Genomic DNA, 25,671 nt, shown 5'->3' on the forward strand with positions numbered 1-25,671 from the left:
CACGTCCCGGCAGCGCGCGCGGGCTGAGGGCTGCTCTGTGCCGGCTGGGGGCGCCCGGGGAGGGGCCCGGGCGGGCCTGGAGGGGCTGCCCAGGCCCCGCGTTTCCCCCTTCACCGCGGCCGGCGCCGGGCCAAGAGGATGCGCGGCGCCGGGCTCTGAAGCATGGAGGGAGTTCTGTACAAGTGGACTAACTATCTCACCGGTATGAGGGCTCGGCTGACCGGGGTGTGGGTCGGGGCGGCGGGGAGAAGACTTGGACGGGCTCAGGAGGGGAGGCTGCGGAGAAGGCGGGTAAGGGGCTCCTGCTCCCTCCGCCAGGCCGGCGGGGACCCTCACAGCGAATCGGCTCTGTCTGGTTCCCGGGCTTAATCGCTGTCTCTGTCCCTTCTAAGTGCCCATCTGGCCTCTGCAGGGGACAGTTCGAGGCTGCGCACCATCCTGAGGGTGGGAAGTGCACCTGACCATTTCTTTGCCCGTGTAATAATAGTTCTGTTTTCTCCTGTAGTTTCCGGAACCATTCCTAGTCACTCTACATGTGTTGTTGCAGTCTCTACCTTTACTCACACTTAATTCAGCATTTTGTTGATAACTGAGTTGTTGGGACATAGGACTGTAATGGGCCCTTTAAAATCAAGATTTCGTTTTAGGAAATCTTTTCACTGTTTCTTTTAATTTTCCTTAGCAACACGGTTTATTTTAAAAGTTCTCTTCGTTGAAGTTGTTCAAGCATAGCAAGCAAGATTTTGGAAGCTGTTCCCACATTATATTCTCTTAGGGGTTGATTGTCAATGAGTTATCCTTATGTTTTGGTATTCAGGTAAGTGTGTGAGAAATTGTGGGAGAAAGTGCAAGACACAGAAGGTGGAGCAGGCAAGTCAGTTTTACACATGAAGTGGGTTGAAAGGAAGAACACCAAAGAACTAGGTGTTTCTGTAGAAATGAGAGACCAGCAGGGAAGGGCCCTTTTCCATGACACCAACAGTCTGGCTTATTAAAAGAGCCTTAAATCTGAGTTGTAGTCCTGTCTGTGCCATTAGCTAACAGTAAGGACAAGTCACTTTTTCTCTCAAGATCTGTCTCATAGGGCAGGGGTGATCAACTAGTTTATCCTGAAGGTGTCTTCCAACTCCAGAATTCTGTGATCTAACCAAATTAGAGGAAGGGGAGTGGATTTAAAGTAAGATTAAATAGCAAACAGATTTCTTGGTTTAGTGTAATAGTCCAATCTTGATTTGCTGCCCACGTGTTCACTCTGCCAAAAGTATTGAACCCCTTAGTAATTGTATCAGACATTCAACTTGTGTCCATCTGACCTTGTGCAAAATTTGCACATAAACACTTAAAGACATAAGCACTGAGCTACAATTGTGTCTGTTTTTTGTATTAATTGGAATGTTAAAGACAGATTTGTAGCAGTTAACATTTATAATACATGGATGTTTTGTTTGCATTAAAATGTCAAACACTTTATTTCTGTAACTGGTATGTTTTAGCAGGAAACATTTAAAAAATGAGGCAAATTTTTTTTATTAGGCATTTTCACATGGGCTGTTGTGAGAACAGTTATACTGTTTAGTTTAACTTTGAGATGGTAGTTACTATGCTTTGAGATGCAGATGATTGTCTCATTGCAAACATTCTAAGCTTGCAGTGGTTTGGGAGGTCATGTGAGGATCTTATGCATAGCCCAGAGCAATGGGTGATTACTAAGATGAGTCAAAATTTATTTCTGGAGCTAAATGTGGTCTTAGTGGCCCTCTTTCTCATCTCCTGTCGCTGAGCACCAGCTGGTTGAGCTTTTAACGTTGTGTACTTAAGGTTTTAATCTTTGCAGAGCATTTAAGTTAACTGCTAGTATGCAGTGTAGACGCTTGATGAAATGAAATCTTTTGTTTGGAAGAATTCTATTTTTAAAATTTAAATTTGGCTCAGTGGCATGCTGATTATTACTTTTAGTTCATCTTAGGTCAGAAGGATGAATAGCTGTTCATACTAAGTGATCTTTAAGGAACCTTCCAGTTTGATGACAGTGTTCTTTAAGAATCCTTTGTAGAGAATAAGAATTTCAGTAACATTTGGCAGTTTGAGATAAAAAAGAATATGTGTTTTGGAAAGGTATTAGAAAAGGGAATACCTATGAATTTTTTTCACAGATATAGCCCTTATATATGTGTGTGAATCAATTAGAGGTTGTTTTATTAAATATTTCTTCAAAGAGGTATTTAGAGATCATTAACAGTCTTAGTTAGATTAATATACTTAACTATAGTCACTTTTCAAGTTGGTACAAATTCTAAATAAATCATTTTGCTCAATATTTATTTTAAAGAGATATTGAATCACAATAATGCAGGCTTACAAAATCACAATTTGTCCTGTAGGCACACTAGACTGGGGATAGAGGAGTGTATTTTCACCATAACCTTCTTATAATTTGTTTGTCAAGGTGAATTAATGTTTGGAAAGATACCATTCTCATCATTTCTATGCATGCCCAATACATTATCGATATACTGGATATACTGTGTATCTGTACTCTTATGGGTAACAGGCACTATCTCAGTTTTCTGTAATCATTCATTCATTCAGTCACTTGAGAAGTACATTTTTTTTTAGCACCTGTTGTGTGCCAAGCACCTTTCCCAGGTTTTGGAAATTCAGTGATGAACAAGATAAAGTTCATATACCAGAAGAACTTACCTTCTAATTTGCTAGACCTCATTAAGGAATATAGAGTTTCATAAAAATAATTTTCCAAGCCTCTGAAACTTGGTTTTGGATATCCATCCCTCTGAACTGTATTATCACATTCCCTGCTGTTAATCTTTTTTTATGATGACTCAGCATTGTCATTTCAAAAGTGTTATAGGTACAGCCTTTTGGGGAGGTAAATGCTGGGTCTGTATCAGGATGTAAGAATGATTCCCCTATCTGTCACTGTCTTGGTACTACTTGGCCCAGAAAAACTGAACTGATTAATATAGTAGACAGTGTCTAAAGTGACCAGGCTGAATGGTGACAGAAAGAACAAGGACAGTCGCACTGCCTCCAGCATGGTCACCATGTTATTAATCAGTGAACTGTTGTAAATTAGTGACATGCTTGATAAGATTTCAGGGAACACTGAGTTTGGCTTGCAAGAGTGGGAGTTGAGCTTCAAGGAAAGCCATCATCACCCCCAGCTTCGCATTAGAGCCAAGTCTGTGATAGTTGGGTGCTGTAGTCATTGAGTCAATGCTAATTAAATGAATGGTTTCAATTTCTAGCATTTCTGCCTGAGCTGTGCAACAGCAGGGCAAGGAGAGAGGAGTGGTGGCTCCATGCTCTCACCACAGGGTATGCAACTTCTGTGTGAGAGACTGTAATTCATTCAGCACTCACTGTGTGCAAGGGAGTTGGCTTAGGCAGAGTATTTTATAGGAGAGAGGAAAGCCACATGGCGGAATTAGAGGGCTAGGTGGCACCTGAGAGGTCTTCTTGTTCAATTCACTCATTTTGGAGACTGGGAATTTTTGATATATATTGGGATGAAAGATTTATCTCAGGTTATTCAACGTGGGACAACGAATGATAGCAAAACTAGAGCTAGAATCCATGTCTTCTGTTGCTTTTCCCATTATGTTATAACCTGACTGTTTCCCTTAGAAAAAAGGGGCAATTGTGTTGCATTCTGTGTGTAGGGCTGTTTTTGAAGATGGGTCTGATGGGTTGTTAATGAGAAGGTTGTAAGCCAGAATAAAGGTATTATTCCCCATATTTATTTTGATCTAGAGGTTTCTCCAGAAATCTATTCCAGCAAAATGCAGATTGATGCAAGAGTATTTTGGGCAGATCTTGGCAATTAAAAATTTCATTGGGGCTTTCCTGGTGGCGCAGTGGTTGAGAATCCGCCTGCCGATGCAGGGGACATGGGTTCGTGCCCCATTCCGGGAAGATTCCGTATGCCACGGAGCGGCTAGGCCCGTGAGCCATGGCTGCTGAGCCTGTGCGTCTGGAGCCTGTGCGTCCAGAGCCTGTGCTCTGCAACGGGAGAGGCCACAACAGTGAGAGGCCCGCGTACCAAAAACCCAAAAAACAAACAAAAAAATTCATTGTCAGAGTGTTATTTTAGAGCCAAGAAATGACATGGATATTAAATTTTGTAATCATAGTTTTCTGTGTTATTAAAGTACTTTTTTATTGCTGTTTTGTTATTTATGATCTTTGTAGGTTGGCAGCCTCGTTGGTTTGTTTTAGATAATGGAATCCTGTCCTACTATGATTCACAAGATGATGTTTGCAAAGGGAGCAAAGGAAGTATAAAGATGGCAGTTTGTGAAATTAAAGGTAAGTGAATATATGGAATTAGATGAATTTGTAGTTAGGTAAGTAAAGTGTTCTTCAGCATACTGCAAAAAGAGGAGAAAAGCATTTCTAACCAGGAAGGGATCTTCTAATGCCATTTATCTCCTTAGCATTCAGAAGTGGCACTTAGCATTGTTAGGTACAGTTTTTGATATTTCTCCCTCTATAGATATACTTTGAATTGAAATTCGAAGTACTAGTGCTAGTCTTCCAATGTGGACTTGAAAAAGCAACTTCTTGTGGAAGCCACTTTAGTGTCCATGCTGAGTCTACAAGTGTTTCCTTTCGTTTTCATTGAAGCGTGTTGTAATGATTGGAAGCTGAACTCTAAAGATGATGAGGCCAGCGCAGTAGGTTTTTGATAAAGTATGAACTCGGAGTCATAAACTCTGGTTCTTTGTTGAATTGGAAATAAGCTCTTCTGGGTAATAGAGATGTTTTTCCTCTCTTTTTCTTCTTCTTTTTTTAACCATCTTGAGAGTTCCAAGGAGTACTGGTCAGGAATATTGTAGAAGCTCCTCTATCAGAATTTGTCTGGTGTTTTTCCTATGATTAGACTGGGGTTATGGGTTTTAGGGAGGAAGATCACATCATATCAGGAGTACATGCTATCAACATGATATACCATTTTTTTTTTCCAATGTATAATTTCCATTTTAATATATTTTTTGGAGAGGATGGTTTTTCTTCAGTCTATAAGGACTTAGCTCTTTACATGGACTTTGGTGGAGGTCATGGGGCAGCTTCCTCAGGTCTAAACTGGGGTGGGAGTGTTTGGTCCATCTGGGATGAGCTTCATGGGAATGATTCCTGACTATCTTGCTGTGACTGGCACAACTCATGCAGTAATGTAGTTTTGATGTAAGTACAGGTGGGGAAGTACATAGGAATCGAAGACACTTACTTCTGAAATGTCCCCGATGGCTGCGGCCTCTACTGTGTTAATTAATGACCTTAATGGTGTCCTTGGGCACGCATTGGGCAAAGTTGGTGCAGTGAATAGGCTGCACGTGGTCATGGCCCTTTTTTGGCATAACTGTTTTTCCTTCTTTTCTTGGTCATCTTGGAAGTGAGGACCCGAGAGAGCTGACATATCACTCTTGACATTAACCTTGACCACCTGTCTGAGGTAGTGTCTGACAGATTTCTCTACTGTAAAGTTACCTTCCCCACTCCTTTTCCATACTGTGCTTTTTCAAAAGGGGAGAAAAAAGTAGTAAGTCATGCTCTAATTTTCATGAAGGAAGGTTTCATGGACCATTGATTCATTTGTGTGTGTGGTTGGGTTATGTGGGGTGCAAGTAGGTAGGAGAAATCAGACAAAATGATAATGAAAAGTATTGAATTCTTCAAAGAGAATTGAAGGAAAAAATAAAGCATTAAAGAAGGGTGTGTTAAACCCTACAGGGGGTCATGGCTACATAAGATACAGAAACACTTCAGCATTGTTACTTGTGTTGTTACTTAAATATTCCCTGAACTATATGAGGTGTAATTTTGTTTTATTTTTATAAATCACACAAGAGCACATTCAAAGCATGAATTTTTATTTTTTAAAAAAATTATGGGAACTTCCCTGGCCATCCAGTGGTTAAGACTCTGTGATCCCACTGCAGGGGACACACAGGGTTTGGTACCTGGTTGGGGTAAGATCCCACATGCCATGCACTGAGGCCAAAAAAAAAAGATATTAAAAAAATGATGGTTTTATCTCATCTTATTCTTCATATTTGATTCCAAATGAGATTCTCACTCTTGTCAGAAATCAAACTACATTCAAAGTTCAAAGATTTGAAAGGGCTTCCCTGGTGGGGCAGTGGTTGAGAGTCCGCCTGCCGATGCAGGGGACACGGGTTCGTGCCCCGGTCCGGGAAGATCCCACATGCTGTGGAGCCTGCGCGTCTGGAGCCTGTGCTCTACAACCGGAGAGGCCACAACAGTGAGAGTCCCATGTACCTCAAAAAGAAAAAAAAAAAAAAGAAAAAAAAAAAAAAGATTTGACAACCTTGAGGATATTTAAAAGACTGTTAGTGGCAGAATTCTTAAGGCAACTCTAGCACTTTTTCAAGCCATGGCAGCATTTTTGTTGTCCTTGATAATTGTTTAAAGAATAAGATACAGAAATGGGCACAGATCTTCAATATTTAGCCTTAAGAATGGCTACAAAGTGAATACACTTGTGTAATCACCACCCAGATCAAGAATTAGAATGTTATCAGCATTCTAGATGCTGGGATAATAATCATGTTACCTCAGCCACTAATCTCTCTAAAACATTACCATTAATCTGACTTTTATCACCATATTTAAGTATTGCCTGCTTTTGAACATTATATAAATGGAATAAATCAATGTTTTCTTTTGTGTCTGGCTTAACATTATATTTGTGAAATTCATCTGTGTCGTTCTTTGTAACAGTTCACCATTCTTACTGATGTGTAATATTTTTATTGTGTGATTGTCCCACAGTTTGGCTCTCCATTCTAGTATTGATGGGTGTTTGTTTGTTTGTTCCATTTTGTTTCCATTTTGGGACTATAGTAAGTAAAGCTGCCATAAACATTCTCATATATTTATTGTGTTGAACATATATATGCGTTTCTGTTCAGTATATAGATAGAACTGGAGTGGAATTGCTAAGGGAGACATTGAATATTCATACATTCAGCTTTAACAGATAGTATAGAAAATACTATTCTTGACTTTTGTTAAAACAGTAAGGCACAAAGAAGCAGACTTACAGATGTGGAGAACAAGCTAGTGGCTACCAGTGGGGAGAGGGGAGGGAGGAGGAGCAAGATAGGGGTAAAAGATTAAGAGGCACAAACTACCGTGTATAAAATATATAAGCTACAAGGATGTATTGTACAGCACAGGGAGTGTAGGCAATATTTTATAATAACTATAAGTATAGTCTATAACAATTTTTAATCACTATGTTGTACAGCTGAAACTAGTATAATGTTGTAAATCAACTATACCTCAATTTAAAAAAATTATTTTAAAAACCCAGTAAGGCAGACTTCACTCCGATCTATTGGAATAGGTATAGGAGCTACTGCAATGGAGTTTTGCAGTAGGGGAGAGAAATTGGGCTCAACTCTGAATACAACAAGGAAAAGTGGGAGTTTATAGCCAAGGAGCAGAGTGGGAGGGGGCGGGATAAGGGAATCAGTGGATGGAAAATTACAAGGAGGAAACTTCAGAGATAAAGGGGGATTCCGATTAAACTGACCTAACAGGATTCTTATTGGAGGCAGGTCAGGGTGATCAGATATTACTTGGGGGTGGTGGGAAGTGGAATTTGGTCAGATAAGGAGGGTGATCAGATATTGAGGGTGGGGGATTCTGGCTAAACTGACTTAGCAGGATGTTTGCTAAAAGTGGACTCTACTAAGGACAGAGCCGGAAGCCCCAGATTGGGCCTAGTCAAGCAGAGGGTTCAGAAAAGCCCAACAAGTTTTTGTTGTTGTTGTTGTTTTAAAATTAATTAATTAATTAATTTATTTTTGGCTGAGTTGGGTCTTCGTTGCTCTGCATGGACTTTTCTCTGGTTGCAGCAAGCAGGGGCTACTCTTCGTTGTGGTGCGCGGGCTTCTCATTGCAGTGGCTTCTCTTGTTGTGGAGCATGGGCTCTAGGCACACCGGGCCTTCAGTAGTTGTGGCACGTGGACTGTAGAGCGCAGGCTCAGTAGTTGTGGCACACGGGCTTAGTTGCTCCGCGGCATCTTCCCAGACCAGGGATCGAACTCATGTCCCCTGCATTGGCAGGCGGATTCTTAACCACTGTGCCACCAGAGAAGTCCGAGCCCAGTAAGTTTGATCAAGGAGAGACTTTCTGTCTCAGATAATGCCAAACTGTTTACCAAAGTAATAGTACCAATTTGTTTTTCAACTAGTATGAGAGTTTCAGTTGCTTTTTATCCTTGCCAAAGCTTACTATTAGCAATTTGAAGATTTTGAATTCTACTATAGCTAGTGCTATCTCATGGTGGTTTTTTTTTTTTTTAAACACTAATGGATTGAATCATTGTTAAATTTATTTATTTATTTATTTTTGGCTGTGTTGGATCTTTGTTGCGGTGTGCGGGCTTCTCATTGCAGTGGCTTCTCTTGTTGCGGAGCACAGGCTGTAGGCATGTGGGCTTCAGTAGGTGTGGCATGCGGGAGCAGTAGTTGTGACTCACAGGCCCTAGAGCGCAGGCTCAGTAGTTGTGGCACACGGGCTTAGTTGCTCCTTGGCATGTGGAATCTTCCCAGATCAGGGTCGAACCCATGTCCCCTGCATTGGCAGGCAGATTCTTAACCCTGCACCATCATGGAGGTCCCTCTCATGGTGGTTTTAACTTGCATTTTTTTCAATAACTAATGATGTTGAGTATTTTTTCAGATATTAATTAGGCATTTGAACATCCTCTTCTTTTGAAGTCCCTTTTCCAGTCTTTGGCTCAATTTCTAAACTGGGCTGTCTTTCACATTGATTTGTAGTTCCTTGTATAGTCTGAATGAGTTTTCGTATTGCAGATAATTATCCTGATCTGTAGTTTGTGTTTTCATTCTGTTAATGGTATCTTTTGACGAACAGAAGTTTTTAATTTCAGTAATACCCAATTTGTCAAAAATTTTTAAATTAGAACTTTTAATGTCCTATTTAAGAAATCTTGAAGGTTTATTGTTTTACCTTTTATATTTAGGTCTATTTTAGGTTGGTGGTTGACGTAAAATTCATTTTTATGTATGGTGTCAGGTAGGAGTCAAGATTCCAGTTGACTGAGCACCATTTATTGAAAAGAGCAACCTTTCGCCCATTGCACTGTAAGGTCATCACAAAGCAAGTGACCATGTATGTGTGGGTTTTTTGGGGACTGTCTTTTGTTCATGGGCCTGTTTTTCTATCCTTGTGTCAATATCAACTATCTTGATTTCTTTAACTTTATACTTCTTAGTATCTGATAGCCTAACTCTTCTCACTTTGTTCTTTTTCAGCATTGTCTTGCTTAATATTGGCCCTTTGCATTTCCTTATACGTTTTAGCATCTGCTTATAAATTTCCACAAATACCTGCTGGAATTTTGATTGGAGTTACATTGAATCTATACATCAATTTTGGGAGAAGTGTATTCTTGACAAGAATCTTCTGATCCATTAGCATGGTATATTCCTGTATTTAATTAGGTCCTTGATTTCTCTTAGTAATGTTTTGCAGTTTTGCATGTAGAGGTCTTAGTTTATTTTTTCCTAGGATTTTGATGTTTTGGGAGCATTGTTCTTAAGTTTGTTGCCTTCTCAGGTAACTACTTTGGAGGGGACATCCCTTGACTGACACATACCTTCTGGTATTTTTAAAAATGAAACTAAATCTTATTGTAGTTTCATTTTGTAGCAACATCTTTGGAAATTAAAGCATTGTTTTCTTTTAAGGTAGCTATTGGGGCTTTCACTAGTTTTAGCAAGTAGCAAAAAAGAGTTACTCCTGGAGCTTTGGGATTTCAGTAGTTTTATCCTAGCCAAAAATTTTTTGCACCCACCATCATTGATTGTTGCATGATCATATATTTTACAATCTGTATCCAAGAATGGTCTATATAAGTAGAATAATAAGATAGCAAAGTTTTTGTGGCACTTATTTGCCATAGTACACTGAGCATCTGGTCATTGTTTTCAGTAATTAATCATCTAAATTAGGGCTTCTGCCAGACACTCTGGGCCCCTCATAATTTGGCTCCACTCAGCTTGTTTATTCATGAATATATCATTACTTTGTAATCCAACACAAGGCTCTATTTAGGCCTGTCTCCTGATATCCTCAGTACATATTGTGTTTAGTTCCTTATCTAGGCCTTTTCTTTTGCTGTTTTTCTCTTAATCAAGTTCTGCTGTGGTCAGATCCTTCTTCTTGAAGACTTTTTAACTTCCTGCCTCTTCTTACCTTTCATTATAATCACACATGAAGTCTCTGTACCAGAGTTCAATGTTTAGGTGTTTTATTTTTAGTGTATCGGTTTGTTTCCTGGATAAAATTGTTCCCTCTGTTAGAGCAAAGACACCTTTCTTCTCCTCTGCTGTCTTCCCCTCTACCAGCACTGCTCTGAGTAAATATTTGTTGACTAATGACAATGTAACACAAATTAATCTTACAACAAAGATTTAGGATTGGCTCAGCATACAATATGATTAGCTCTCTTTTGTCAGAGATCCAGGATGGGGGTGTATGTAGGAGAGGAAGAGAAGGGTGGAGGGGAAGAGGAGATTTTCAAAACACTTATGCTTTCCAGGTGGTTATGAGATGCTCATTAGTTGTGGACTGTTGTTCTGATGGAAGGTTACCTTAGTTACCATTTATTGCACTTTATGCCAGGCACTATCCTAGGCTTGGGTGGGGGGTGGGCTGTGTACCAAAACACAAACTGCTTTCAAAGAAATTAGTAAAAGAGAGTGTGATAAGTGTGACAGGGGTACCAGTGGCCCCAGGGGAGGGAGTTCTTAGATCTCCCTTTTCAGTAGTTAATTTGTTGTTGTTTTCTGTTCACATGCTACCACCACTTTGACACCACTGCCAGTCTGGATATATGTGAGAATGGTGGCTTGGAGGGTGCCCCTGGATAGCTCCTTAAGGAGGTGGCACTGCCTGCCTCTTGAATCAGTTTGTTGTTTTAGGTCTGAAACATCTAATACTATGTTAAGTGATGATTTGATTCTCCACAAATTACTTGAGTCCGTGACTATATTTCCCCTTTGTTTATCATCATAGTCCATTCAGCAGACAACACAAGAATGGAATTAATCATTCCAGGAGAGCAGCATTTCTACATGAAGGCAGTGAATGCAGCTGAAAGACAAAGGTGGCTGGTTGCTCTGGGGAGCTCCAAAGCCTGTTTGTCTGATACTAGGACTAAAAAAGAAAAAGGTAACTATAAATTTTTACTTTGTGGTGACAGTACTTTCTTAAACATAAATGTAACTTGTCATGTTCACTTGTAGTAATTTATCCCAAAGAAATAATCAGAAATGTAGATTTATGTACATAGATGTTCATTATAGTGAAGAAATTTATAAACATTGCCAAGGTTTAAATTTAGGGGAATGGTTCAGTAAACTATATAGTGCTTTCATAGGGTGATGTATTATGCAGACAGTAAAATGTTTACAAGGAATTTTAATGATATGAGAAAATGCCCAAAGTTAAGTGATAATTGAAAAAAGCAGGGTTCAGAATTACATAGCCACTCCTTGACCAGCTCAGGAAAGATATGTAAGAATTGGTCAAGTTGTTACCTTTGGAAAGGGAATTTGAAGGAGAGACTCACTTTTCACTTTATACCCTTTGACCGTACCTTTTGACTTTACCAGCTACAGATATTGCCCGTTCAAAAGCAAAGCAAGGGACTTCCCTGTTAGTCCAGTGGTTAGGACTCAGCGCTTTCACTGCCGTGGCCCTGGGTTCAATCCTTGGTCGGAGAACTAAGAAGCTATGCATCCGTGGCCAAAAAGAAAAAAAAAAAGCCAAGCAAATAATTTATGGTATTAGTTCAATTATATGCAGATATAATGTGAAAATAATAACAGTATTTATATCTTGGTAGTGAGATTGCAGTTTTTTTCCCTATATATTTTTGATTTTCAAAAATTTTCACTGAGCGTGTATTACTTTTATAATTAAAAAACAATAGAAGTTATTTAAATTCATGAAAACAACTAAATTATGGGTTATTGAAAAATGAAGGCTAAGGATTGAATTTATAACAGTTTTCAAATATATGAAAGAACATCACGGATAGAGTATGGTTAAGGGTAGGATAAGAAGGAATGAGGACTTCCTTGGTGGTCCAGTGGTTAAGACTTCACTTTCCAATGTATGGGGTGCAGTTCCATCCCTGGTTGGGGAGCTAAGATCCCACATGCCTTCGCAACCAGAAAACAAAAAAACATAAAACAGAAGCAATATTGTAACAAATTCAATAAAGACTTTAAAAATGGTCCACATCAAAAAAAAAAAAGAAAAAAAAGAGGGAATGAATAGTCACAATAGCCAAAAGGTAGAAAAAACCCAAATGTTTATAGACAGATGAATGGATAAACATAGTATGGTAAATACATAAAATGGTATTCAGCCTTATAAAGGAAGGAACTTCTGACAGAAGTTCCTACACTGATGAATCTTGAATATATGCTAAGTGAAATAAGCCAGTCACAAAAGGACAAATATTGTATGATTCCACTTATGTGGGGTACCTAGAGTAGTCAAATTTATAGAGACAGAAAGTTGGTGATTTCTAGGGGTTAAGGGAGGGGGAAAAGGCGAGTTAGTGTTTAATGTGTGTAGAGTTTCAGTTGGGGAAGATGAAAAAGTTATGGAGATGGATGGTTGTACAATAATATGAATGTACTTAATGCCATTGAACTGTATACTTAAAAATGGTTAAAATAGTACATTTTGTTACATATATATATTACTACAATTAAAAAGAAGGAATGGACTTAAACTTGGGTAAAAATTAATTTAGGTTAGGTTAAATGGGCAGATAGAGCTGCTTTGGTCTACTCTGGCTAGAGGGGCTTCATGACTAGTACCACAAAGCAGTGCCACTGGCTCAAGGAATATGGAGAAGCACCAGGATCTACTGTGTATACTTTTTGCCTTCCTCTGCTGCTTACACTAGTTTAGAAGATATTGGTAAGTGAGTGGCTGAGATTATGGCTGGATGTTTAGTCTGTCTGGATATATTAAAGAAAGGAACATAGGCTCTTAATTTAAAAAAATTCTTAGGGCTTCCCTGGTGGCGCAGTGGTTGAGAGTCCGCCTGCCGATGCGGGGGACGCGGGTTCGTGCCCCGGGTCCGGGAGGATCCCACATGCGGCGGAGCGGCTGGGCCTGTGAGCCATGGCCGCCGGGCCTGCGCGTCCGGAGCCTGTGCTCCGCGGCGGGAGAGGCCACAGCAGTGAGAGGCCCGCGTAACGCAAAAAAAAAAAAAAAAAAAAAAAATTCTTAAACCAATAGTATGTGAAAATGAAGCTGTGAAAGGAACAGAAGAAAATAAATGAATGTTTATATAGAGCAGTTGTAACTACATAAAAGTTAAAAATTCTGTTTACCAAAATACAATAAAGAAAACTGAAAGAAAGCTGACAGATCTTGAAAAGTATTTGCAGTATTTTGGAGGGATGAAAGATTGCTATCTTTAATGCGTAAGAACTTTTATAAATTATAAATTTATATATTACTAAGAGGAAAACCAAACATCAGAAGTGGAAAAATGTGTAAAGCACAAGAAAAGCCAATTCACAAAAAAAGAAATATGTGCTTATCAAATTAAAGATGAGTAATAGAATGGAAATATCCTGTATAAGGCATTCATTGTCATCAGCCTGTCTCTGGAAATTAATCTACCTAAACTTCATGTCAGACATATGACTGCCAGTTTTTTCCAGCTATCTAAAGAGAAGATGTTTCCTCAGGGAAAACCTTATATTCTATTTCCAAGGTCTCACACCTCTTAAGCTACAGGTATTCATAGCTATTGCCTTACTTTTTAATGATTCCATTTTGTTGTTTTGCCTCTGTAGTATGAAAATAATCTAATTGAATGTTTGCATATGTTCCTTTCAGAAATAAGTGAAACCAGTGAATCTCTGAAAACCAAAATGTCTGAGCTTCGCCTCTACTGTGACCTCCTAATGAAGCAAGTTCATACGATCCAAGAATTTGTTCACCATGATGAGAATCATTCATCTCCCAGCATAGAGGTATATCCAAGATGATCCTTTCATGTCTGGTTATGCTTTGCAGCACATGGTAGGTGAGCTTCTTACATAACATGGCAGAGAAGCATTTTCAAAATGAGTTATTCTCAGCTATTCAGACCTCTTCGTACTGTAGACTATCTGGAAGTTTGTAGGATCTTTTAGACTATGTCTGTATAACCAGAGTAAAGCAGCAAGCAGCACATTTCTCCAAGGAATCAAGGCCTGTCTTTGCAGCCAATTGATTATTTGGTGGTTGGGGTGGGAAAGAAGCATTACCGGCTTTGTTCTCCAGACTCACTGCATGAGTTCATTGGACAGCTGCTGTTCTTTCTTTTGTAATTAGGTCCTAGCTTAACTACTGAGGGTTAATAATTTAGCTTTATAAACTAACTTAAAAAAAAGAATCATTCTCAGAGCAGTGATGTAGGAATCAAAATTCAGATTTGTGGGACCTGGCTATGAAATAGGCTCATTCTTTCTGGTGAAGTAGGACCAGTGAGCCTTACTGCTCTCTGGGTGAAAGGCCAGCCTGGTTCCCAGTCCCCTTTTGCCTAACTTGGGAGAAGTGGACAAGAAATCTTCCTACTTTCCTGTGGCCTTGTCCTACTAGGGAGGAATCTTAGGTGAGGTAGGTTGCCTTTAGATGCAAGTACATTAAACCCTAAGGCACTTGCTGTTTCACCACAGGCTCTCTGCAGGCAGGTGCCCTTACATCTGCTCCACTGGCTCAGGGACAGTGTCGGGGACCCAATCTTGTTCTGTCCTTCCACTCTGCCATTTTTGGTGTGTTGGTTTTTTCTCCTCATGCCCGAGCCTTCAAGGTGACTACAAGTTCACACAGAAGCAGGAGGCAGTGGGGTAGCCAGGGTGGAGAGAGACCATCTCAGTTTGCTGTCCTTTGCTTTTATCAGGGAATGAAAATCCCAGAAACCCCAGCAGACTTCTCATTATCTTTTTAGTCTGGGTCCATGAAAACTAGGAAAAATGAGTATTTGACAAAGGGTCATGGAATAGACATGACTGGCTTAGACCAGTCTGTATTTATCCCCCAGGAGCAAGGCGCTCTGCTGTCCCAAAAAGAACTTGGAGTTTTTATTTTACCAAGGAAGAAATGGGAGAATGTGCGTGGGGTAGACATGAATTCTACCTGGCACTCAGTAATCCTCATGGTGTCCCACTGCTGTGATTACCTTTGGAATTCTGATAGTTAGAAACTTACAGTCTAGGTTAGGTTTATTTAAGATAAATTTTCTTACACAGTTTTTCAATATTATACTTGGTTTAAATGCAAGAGTTATTTTTTCTTGGAGTCTAATTTCATACATTGTTTACCTGAGAGACAGATAATTCTTATTCATGCATTGCTTTAATTTTCTAAGGTAATGCATTTTAAACAGATTTGAGCATAACCTAGTAAGGTATCCATTGAAGGTAATGTTTCATTACTTGATGGTGAGGTGGTGCATGAATCCACATAGTTGTGTGTGAGTCTGTTCAACTCTTTGCATGTAATTTTTCAGAACATGAATGAAGCCTCTTCTCTACTTAGTGCCACGTGTAATACATTCATCACAACGCTTGAGGAATGTGTGAAGATAGCAAATGCCAAGTTTAAACCTGAGATGTTTCAGCTGTGCCATCCGGATCCCTTAGTTTCTCCTGTGTCACCTTCTCCTGTTCAAATGGTTGGAATTTCTGGTTTTTCTTCCAATGATACTGCATGTGGTTTTGTTTTTGTGTTTATTTTTAAGGCTGGAAACTGGCAGTAGGAGGGAAATAGTCAACAGGTTGAATTTTTTTTTTACAGTACTCAGATTCTGTATGGGAGCCTCTCAGCTGATGGGCTCAACATGAGCCAAGGTCCTGATCCCCTCCCCTTGGAAGAGCTATGCCATTTACCCCAATGTGTCAGGAAAATATTATGGTGCTCTGTGGGTGCTGTGACATGAAAAGGTTGAGTAACACTCTTCTGTTTGGTAAAAACACCACTATGGGGTGAAGATTTACTCACAAGGGGATAAAATTAAGTAAATCTTTAGAGGAGCTGTAAGGGATTCAAAACATGTTACAGTGGAAACAGTATTTTATAGTAAACATTTGGATTTGAACCTTCCAAGTAGGCAAGTTACTTAATCTCTCTGGACTTCATTTTTTTCATCTGTAAAATACAGTGTTTTTTACATCAGAGGTAGATGTAGCCTGTTTAATGTTAGGTCCTTAACATTAGGTTCTTATCTTCTGATTACTCTGAACAGGGAGTACTCTTTTTGCCAAGGGTGATGGATTCATTGTCCTTTTCAAGGTAATAAACTTGCCCTAGCATGCTGTGGGGAACTTGGAGGTGAGATGAAGTTTGATAAAACCTTACGTTTTTTTCATCAAACTATTTTCGTGAGCCCTTTTGTGGAATGAAGAATGCCGCCTGGCTCCTATTTTAGCAATTACCTGCAGACCTATTTGTTGGCAGAAATAATAGGGTACAACTAATTCCGAGGTTCTCTTACCACCACAGCAAATTTGGTCATATGAGAATTAGTAAAGATTATTACCTAAATTTATTTAGATCATTGTTTTCCTAAAGTGTTTTTAAAAAAATTTTTTTATTTGGTTGCTGTGCAACTGAGTCTTAGTTGCGGCTCACCAGCTCCTTAGTTGCAGCACATGGGCTCCTTAGTTGAGGCAGGCAGGCTCCTTTGTTGTGGCATGCGAACTCTTAGTTGCGGCATGCGCATGGGATCTAGTTCCCTGACCAGGGATTGAACCTGGGCCCCCTGCATTGCGAGTGCGGAGTCTTAACCACCGTGCCACTAGGGAAGTCTCTAGATCGTTGTTTTCTAAATAATTTATGATGGACCAACAGCGTCCTCTGAGATAGGTGTACCATGAAAATGAGTTTTATGGCCAGATTAGTTTGGGAAGTTCAAGGTTAACTTAAACAAATTGGGTTTCGCTGACAGGACTTCTTAGAACCTCTTTTATGCTAAAGTGTATTATGAATCTCTGAGGAGAGGTGGTGTGTAGTGTTTCTCAAATTTATTTGATGATTGAACCCTTTTGTTTATATTTTAATAACTCAGAGGACTGTGTTGTTTAGTAGAACACAGTTTGACAATGTTGCTTTTTAGAACAATTTTAGGTTTATTGTGGACTGCTAAATAACATGTATAGTTGAACAAAAAATCCTGATCTTTTGAGATGGATGTATAGTGCTATGTTCCTGAGCTTCATATACAAGGGGTACACTGTATTTTTTTAAGGTGGACTTTATAGAATCAAATATAATGAAAACACCTCAAACCTGCCTAATTTCTGCATTGAACTTCTGAGGAGAATGCCTTCTGTTATAAATGTTCTATAGTCCAGAGAGGTCATATGTGTATTTTATGTATAAGAAGCTATAATAACTGTCTCTTTTAAACTAAAACTTTTTATCAGTAGAAACATTACAAGAAATCCAATAAGTTAATCTAGGAAATACTGGTTAGAGGCCACTTACTTTTCCTCACTGTGCCGTTTTACTTCATACATAAGGCAAAAATTGTGGCTTACGGTAAATAGTTCTGGAGACACATAGGGTGGAAAGTAAGGTCAGACAGTCTTCAAGAGGAAATCTTTTTCTTTCTTTTTCTTTAACTACATGAGTAAATGAGAAATAAAGCTGAAAAATTTGAGAATTCCAAAATTAACTTGATCTTTATAACTACTTTATATGGTTATCTCATCGTGTCCCTCTTTAAATTAACTTGCATTCAGTTATATTTCAAATCATCATAGAAGTTTAAACAATTGTCATTTTGATCCACAGATAATTGTAGTGGGGGTGTTGCTGCGTGAGTAATCCTAAAGGATGTGATTTCTGTTAAAGGAGATGTTAATGTCCAGTTGCATCTTTATTTTAATCATATTAGATATCCTTGGACTACAAATTGGATGGGTCATAATTGTTCTCATTTCAACTGGGATTTCTTGGAGCAACTGTAGAAGGCATTTACGTAACATAACTGTTAGACTTGGACTCACTTGTAAGACTCTTGAGCCCCTATGTTTAAAGCAACCATCCTTAGCCTTTGATATAAACGTTGCTTTTTTGCTACTTTGCTACGCATTGAAATAATCTACTTGGCTGCCTCTGTGTTTTTGGTGGAGTAGTTAGATCTAAATTATGTTTCGTATTTGTCATATTTATTAATACTCTGCTGACTCAGATTTTATTTATTTATTTATATTTTAAGTGTATGTTTTTAGAAACCTATTTGAGGCTTAGGGTTCCTCTTCTGAGTTCTTAAAAGACTTGAATTATTAATGCTGTTTTCCATGAAAACCATACTTTAGAACATCTGTGTAATAGCTACCTGAATAATGAATGGTAAGGAGAAGCTCTGCCCTTTCAAAAAAGGAGAGAGACATTTATTAGATTATTTTTTTTTTCTGGCTTGCTAGATACTCATTTTCATCACAAATAGTGTGATTTTGGGGGGACTTGTTAAGTATACTGTTTTTTATATCTTTATACAAACACATGTATTATATATATATTATAAAATTTAGTTTTCAGTATTGAGAAAATAATCCAGCATGTTTTTGTATGTGTTGAGAAAGATTTCAGTTAATAATTGTTGGGGAGAAAGCTTGATACTGTGCTAATAATGTTACTTGGGTCTGTAAAAAATAAATTTTTTGGCCAGCCATCTTTTCCTTTCAGTAAATTTATGTTAATTATGATAATAATAATATATTAGAGCTGTCTTATTCTACTTGACATATGAATTATGCTTATTTTCTTTTTAAATTTCTAGATGAAGCGTTCTGTCAGCCACCCTGGTTCTTGCAGTTCAGAGAGGTAAAATAACCTTTTCTTTTGACCAAGTTCTCTCAAAATTATATCTACTTAGGGAAATTCTTTGGGTCTTTAACATAAAGTGGAATGTAAACTCTGTATGGGCAGAGTCTGGTTCTGATTTGTTCAGCATTATTTCTCTTAGTTCTTAGGGCCGCTCCGCGGCATGTGGGATCCTCCCGGACCGGGGCACGAACCCATGTCCCCTGCACCGGCAGGCGGACTCCCAACCACTGCGCCACCAGGGAAAGCCCTATCATACTTTTTTTAGATGTAAATTATATCCAATGATGGTTAATAGAAATCCATTTTTGATGTATTAAGGCTCCAAGCTTAGGCTTATTTTACTACAGTTTTTTATAGCATCATATATTCATGCTGAGCTGTTGTTGTAATAGGAGCTAAGGTGTTACTGAAAAGAGAGAAAAACTAATTGATATTTTAAAGTATGTATTCATATCAACACATTTAAAAAATTTACATTCTAGCTCTTGCCAATATCCCAGGGTATTTATCTTGGTAGGTAACATTCTTTTAAGTTGCTATGGTTGTCTTTTTATGGTTGTCTTTGGAAAATAATGAAATGATAGTGACATTAGCATTTATTTCTCTACATTAATATAGGGGTAGGGAAAAAAAAAGGTTATTGTAGGATTATATGAAATCACATGTGTGAAACTTTAGAAAATTGTAAAACACTATAGAATTTAACTAATCTTTCATTCAGTAAACGTCTGTTGAGTGCCTACCAAAAAAAAAAGTGCTAACTGAACCCCCTTATTATTTTGTCACTTTATTTTTCCCTCTTATGGTTATGCAATTGATTGAACTATTATGTGCTGAGAGGAGTCCAGTGATGTGTGTGTCTAATCCTATCAGGGAATGAAGAGTTTTATCAACTGAATTTTCCAGAAAAATAAAAGCTTAATTCCTTTAACAAACTTTTATCTTTATGACAGATTTTTTTGACCTGTATTTTATCCTTTCTACCTTATTAAATAAGATATAATAAGAATTTTTTAACTTTTTTTTTTTTTTGGTGAATCAAAGTTGTCATTAAGAACAGTAATGTTGGGCTGTCATCCAGTGGTAGATGAGGTGCTGTTGAGTGGTGGTGATTTGCTTCTGTGTTGAATTTTTTAGGTTGATTTTTCTAGTTTTCTGATTTTCCGGAGTGATTTTTTAAAACTAGTTTTCCTAGCCTCCATTTGCCATCTTTATCCGCTCTTGCTGCTGTCAGTGAGTTGACTCCTAGCATGCTCCCACGCTGCTTGCCTGTCCCCTTCGCTCTGCTGTTTTAGATTGGCTGTGGATGACGCTAGATGCATGCACTTGTGAAATCCATAACTTTTAGTTTTTAAACACTTGTTAACCATCTGATGTGTTTACTCTCTAGCTGGACCTTCCTCTATAAAAGAAATCACTTCTTCATTGTACCTCTTTTCCTTTTAATTTGGCTCAGAGGCTGTATTCCCCAGCTTACCAACTAGATTCTAAATGGTTTGACTTGTTTGTGGCCTGATCTCTGAAGGAGTAGAATGTTGCTAAAATAGAACTTTGGGTATTAAAATAGTTCTTCTTTCATTTAAAGAGAAGTCATTGAAAACTGCAGTTGAGGGTGTTTTCATTTGTTGAAGTCCTTACAATTTAATGCTTTTTATTTAACTTGCAGGAGTAGCCACTCTATAAAAGAAACAGTGTCTACACTTCACCGACTTTCCCAGCGGCGCCGAAGAACCTACTCAGATACAGACTCTTGTAATGATGTTCCTCTCGAAGACCCAGATAGTAAGTTAGAAGGGCTGTGTCTCTCCCTTTGGCCTATTCAGTAAAATTGGTGTGGGGCTCTGTAATTGTTGAAATGGAGGATACTGACAGTGAACACTGTACTTTGCTCATGGATTAATTCCTTAATTCAGAGCTAAGCAGCTAGCACACAATCAACAGAAGCTCATATATCCTCTTACAGTCACCTTTGTTATTAAGAAGTACTAAATATCTCTTTGTAAATACCATATCTTAGATTTATATATGTAGTATCAAAATCTTTTACTCCCACTGCATTTTAGTAATCTCTTACTAATTTATATTCTCATTGTGTTTGCATTTTAAAAACATGTTAGAAGAAAGCATAAATTGTAGGTAGAATTCTAGGGGAAAATAAAGGCAAGTTCAAAGAAAAAAAAATCAACATTGTTACTTAACGAATTTGAAATGGCCAAGGACAATAATTTTTTCTGGTGGTGGTGATGAATTATAATAACATTTATTCCTGTACCTTTTTCTTCCTTATTATTAAACAGTCAGCATACTGTGATTGAATACTTTAGGAAAGGTTTTGTGATTTATGTTAAAATTTAATTATTTTTCTCTTCAGAGAAAAAGCTTTGAAAGTCTGTCAGAATATCTACTTCGACAGTAGTGACCATGATTTTCAGTGAATGCAAATATGGTATTATTATTACAACTCCATTAATAGACTTTTGCTTTTCAGAGTCTTTACTATTGCCCATGAAACATGTGGGATAGAAATTACATACAATTCTCAATTCAGCAACAGATTGTGTTCCAAGAGTTTATTTGTAAGTCAGCTGTTTGGAACAAGATATTATTTCCCTTATGGAAATGACATGGTGAATGGTGGTTAAATTTGTTAGATGGCCTAGAAGAGCCCAGCTAATTTATAATGTGGCTGAAATGGGACTAAACAATGGTGTTGGATTTCTAGTATTTGAATATATTGAAAACATTGCATAAGATAGAGTTGATTTACTTAACCAGAAGGTTAAACAGGTTTAATTAGAGGAGAAATGTAAAGTTCATGAAGGGGACTGCTGATCATTTTCAGATTTTTAGAAGTTGATGGCATTAAAAAAAAAAATTTATTTATTTTATTTATTTATATTTGGCTGTGTTGGGTCTTTGTTGCTGTGCTTGGGCTTTCTTTAGTTGCGGCGAACGGGGGCTACTCTTCTTTGCCGGGCGTGGGCTTCTCATTGCGGTGGCTTCTCTTGTTCTGGAGCACAGGCTCTAGGCGCATGGGCTTCAGTAGTTGTGACACGTGGGCTCACTAGTTGTGGCTCACGGGCTCTAGAGTGCAGGCTCAGTAGGTGTGGTGCACAGGCTTAACTGCTCCGCAGCATGTGGGATCTTCCCGGACCAGGGCTCAAACCTGTGTCCCTAGCATTGGCAGGAGGATTCTTAACCACCGTGCCACCAGGGAAGCCTGCATTTTTTTTTTAAATGCCCATTTTTCTTACAGAACTATTTATTGATATAGAACACTATGCTCATTATCATTTTGAATATAAGTTGGGGCAATGAGTAAAGAAATGAAAGAAGGAAAAGGATTGAGTGTCGGAAGGGGTTGGGAGAAAGAAACTTTCCTGGGCCAATTTACTAGATCTTGGAAGTGATAAGAAAAAGAGGAAGATGGTTAAAGAGCTTAAGTATGGGAAAAAATGTCACCTGGGGCAGGTAACATACACTCTGATTTACCTTGCTCTTTCTGCCTTTTATACATGACCCTTTTCATCCAGAGCTTATGAAAGAGTTCTGTTCTGCCTTGTACTTCTTTAGATGCCATTTTTTTTTTTTTAATTTTGTGGCTGCGTTGGGTCTTCGTTGCTGCACACAGGCTTTCTCTAGTTGCAGTGAGTGGGGGCTACTCTTCGTTGCAGTGCGGAGGCTTCTCACTGCAGTGGTTTCTCTTGTTGTGGAGCATGGTCTTTAGGTGCGCGGGCTCAGTAGTTGCAGCACACGGGCTCAGTAGTTGAGGCACCAGGCCCTAGAGTGCGTGGGCTTCAGTAGTTGTGGTGCACAGGCTCAGTAGTTGTGGGTTGCGGGCTTAGTGGCTCTGCGACATATGGGATCTTCCTGGACCAGGGCTCAAACCCGTGTCCCCTGCATTGGCAGGTGGATCCTTAACCACTGTGCCACCAGGGAAGTCCTGCCATTTCTTTTTTTTAAGGGCGTCATTTTCATTTGTGATAGCTAAATTAATTTTTTTAAAGCCAGCCATTTTCCTTAGTTCTCTTCTCTTTTAGGTACTCTGGTTCTGAATTTTTGAAAACTGATTTATAAGATCTAAGTGTAAATATTCCATTTAACACCCCGCAATTTAGCTGTTAAGGAGAGTAACAAAATTAGTTACACACACCCCCACCCATACATGCATTAATATTTATATACACATGTGTTAATATTTATATACATACATATATCTCACTTCTCTAGAACTTTTTTAAATTGGCAAGTGTAGGGTATGTCAGAGTTTTATCCTTAGATTTCCTTCTGTTTATCCTAAAGTTTAGTATCCCAGTTAGTTGACAAAGCAGAGACTGAATTAGTGCTCTTTCTTAGAAAGTATTTTTTGCAAATTAGCAATCTTAGTTGAAAGTCCTTATTGCAGCATATTCTTTTCCTTGAGAGATGCAGCTGCTTCTACTTTTATTAACTAGATTTTTTAAAATTATAAAAGTAATAAATGTTCTTGCTAAATTAAAAAAATATGTACACGTGAAAGTGAATAGGACCTTGCCAATGTGTTTGATGTGCTCACTTGGCAGCTGCAGTGATAGTTTTGTGAGCTGCATCCCAAATGGAGATGTGAGAACTTTCACTGTGACAAACCTTGTCAGCATTGCTTAGAAAGTCTTGTGATGCTTTGCTGTATACCTGAAACTAACACAACATTGTAAATCAACTATACTCCAATAAAATTAAAATATTTAAAAAAAAAGAAAGAAAAAGAAAGTCTTGTGATGAAAAGAGCAAGACCTGGATTAGTTCCAGTTCTGTTACCAGTTGTGTGTTTCTTGAGTTAGGCCTGTAATCTTTTTTGGGACATGGTTTCTTTGCCTAGAAAATGAGGAGGATACTAACAGCATTAAAACGATCAGGTTGGAAAAACAATAGTTAAGAAAGACTAGGGCTTCCCTGGTGGCGCAGTGGTTGAGAGTCTGCCTGCCAATGCAGGGCACACGGGTTCGTGCCCCGGTCAGGGAGGATCCCACATGCCGCGGAGCGGCCGGGCCCATGAGCCATGGCCCCTGAGCCTGCGAATCCGGAGCCTGTGCTCCACAACGGGAGAGGCCACGACAGTGAGAGGCCCACGTATCACACACACACACACACAAAATAGAATAGAAAGAAAGACTAAATTCAATTCAGCAAATACTTATTGGCTGCTCATGTGTGCCAACCTTGGTTCTAGCAATGAACAAAACAAGTATCTCTACTTCAGATAGTTTCATAATTTCTCAAGAACTCTGAAGTTTCTCCTTACAACTGCCAATACTAGAAAAGTTACATTTTTACTCTTAAACAAATGATCAAAAAGTTAGCAGGAAGCTAAAGGAATTTCATGTCCCTGAATAGGAAATATTCTTTCATGGAGGACTGGAGTTAATATTGATAGGATGTTTAACCTTTTAATCAATTTCTTAATAGGACCTGTTCACTGTTCCAGAAATACACTTAATGGAGATTTGGCATCAGCAAGCATTCCTGAAGAAAGCAGACTTATGGCCAAAAAAAAATCTGAATCGGAAGATCCTCTTCCATCCTTCTCTTCCTGAGGAAACGGAAGTGTCCAACTTCCTCTAAGTATTGCTATGCAAAAGCTGCTGTAATTAAACTATGTTATAGGGAGTAATTTTTCCCTTAGGATTTCTCTGCACTTTATAGGATATTGTAAAACAAACAAACAAAAAACACCCCACATACCTTTGAAGTGTATTTTATCTTTATATAGTTTATTTGCAAGAGTATTTTCCTAATAACTTCACAGTATGAATATGCATTTTTTTTTTGAACAAATGATGGTGTAACATTTTGACATCTGTAAGGACAAATGTAGATATTTTTCTAAAATACTGTGAGGGACTGACATCTTAGTCAGTGTGTATTGTAGCTTATAAACATGAAATCTTATAAACCTAAGGTTTCAGTTTGACAGAAGTGTGATATATGTAACTTGTGCCATGGACCAAATGGTCACTTTACCCCAGCTGAAAGTGAGTTACAGTCGCAGCTTGATGGTGTTTGTATTATATTCCTTTAAGCAAAAAGGAAACATTTAATATTCGAAATATTTTTACCCCAAATACCATGACATTGAGGATTTTTTAAAAACCAGATTGTGCTGTCCTTTGTATATGAAGTTGACACTACTGATTTGTCAATACCAAATATTGGGTTAAAGTATTTAATTTTTACTTATTTATTTTTCTGTTGCATCAAAAAAAATTATTGCATCCTAACTTTTATGACCTACCAAATTTAAGATGTGTATACCTTGTTATTTACATTGTTCTAGAAAAGAGGTTAATATTGTAGTGACCTTGCTCACTTCCACGAGAGAAATAAATGACTTGCAATGGAAGAGGATTTTAGTGCTTTTTTCTGAAAACAGACGTAAGCTGCTGTTGTAAGGTATTAATGTTTGCAGCTCTTTAGAATATCTAGACATTTTTTATTTATGAATATTTATAAAAAAGGAATCTGTCAAGGTGACTGCCCTACATAACTTGAGAATGGCATTATTTAATTAAAGAACAAATAGCATTTTTTGGTAGTGCCTGTCCATACCTGTTGTCAGTGTTTGCCTTGTAAACTGTTTTTTCAGTTCACTTTGGAGTGATCGTTTTGTCCAAGGTTTTGGATGAGGAGCACTTTAAAACAAACTGGTTTGGTGTTTTTAAGTTAATCATATGTTTAATAAATATGTGGTTTTTGCATTCAAA

At 38.3% G+C, this 25,671-nt stretch overlaps 1 protein-coding gene and 1 pseudogene across 3 annotated transcripts; one reads left to right on the forward strand and one right to left on the reverse strand.

Annotated features, from left to right (window-relative positions):
* The first annotated feature begins 68 nt into the window (after positions 1-68).
* On the forward strand, positions 69-25,671 carry PLEKHA3 (pleckstrin homology domain containing A3). Of its 3 annotated transcripts, none has more exons than XM_059052753.2 (8): positions 69-202; positions 4,210-4,326; positions 11,096-11,251; positions 13,952-14,088; positions 15,609-15,773; positions 18,885-18,928; positions 20,598-20,713; positions 24,377-25,671. In XM_059052753.2, the coding sequence occupies exons 1-8, from the start codon at positions 163-165 to the stop codon at positions 24,502-24,504; spliced, it is 903 nt and encodes a 300-aa protein (XP_058908736.1). In that variant the 5' UTR covers positions 69-162; the 3' UTR covers positions 24,505-25,671. The 3 variants fall into 3 exon arrangements, with proteins under 3 accessions (XP_058908736.1, XP_066882485.1, XP_066882486.1); XM_067026384.1 differs by lacking the exon at positions 69-202 and adding an exon at positions 5,415-5,473 and having other exon boundaries at positions 4,237-4,326; XM_067026385.1 differs by lacking the exons at positions 69-202; positions 4,210-4,326 and adding an exon at positions 9,419-9,497.
* LOC131750262 (small ribosomal subunit protein eS26 pseudogene) lies at positions 5,056-5,406 on the reverse strand (annotated as a pseudogene).

Source organism: Kogia breviceps, chromosome 2 (genome assembly GCF_026419965.1).
Source record: "Kogia breviceps isolate mKogBre1 chromosome 2, mKogBre1 haplotype 1, whole genome shotgun sequence".
Lineage (NCBI taxonomy): Eukaryota > Metazoa > Chordata > Mammalia > Artiodactyla > Physeteridae > Kogia > Kogia breviceps.

Excerpts from the sequence above, each read along its gene's own strand:
- PLEKHA3 (XM_059052753.2), top strand. The coding sequence starts at position 163 with ATGGAGGGAGTTCTGTACAAGTGGACTAACTATCTCACCG. Across the intron at positions 11,252-13,951 it reads TAGGACTAAAAAAGAAAAAG|AAATAAGTGAAACCAGTGAA; the intron begins GTAACTATAAAT and ends TGTTCCTTTCAG. Across the intron at positions 20,714-24,376 it reads TCCTCTCGAAGACCCAGATA|GACCTGTTCACTGTTCCAGA; the intron begins GTAAGTTAGAAG and ends ATTTCTTAATAG.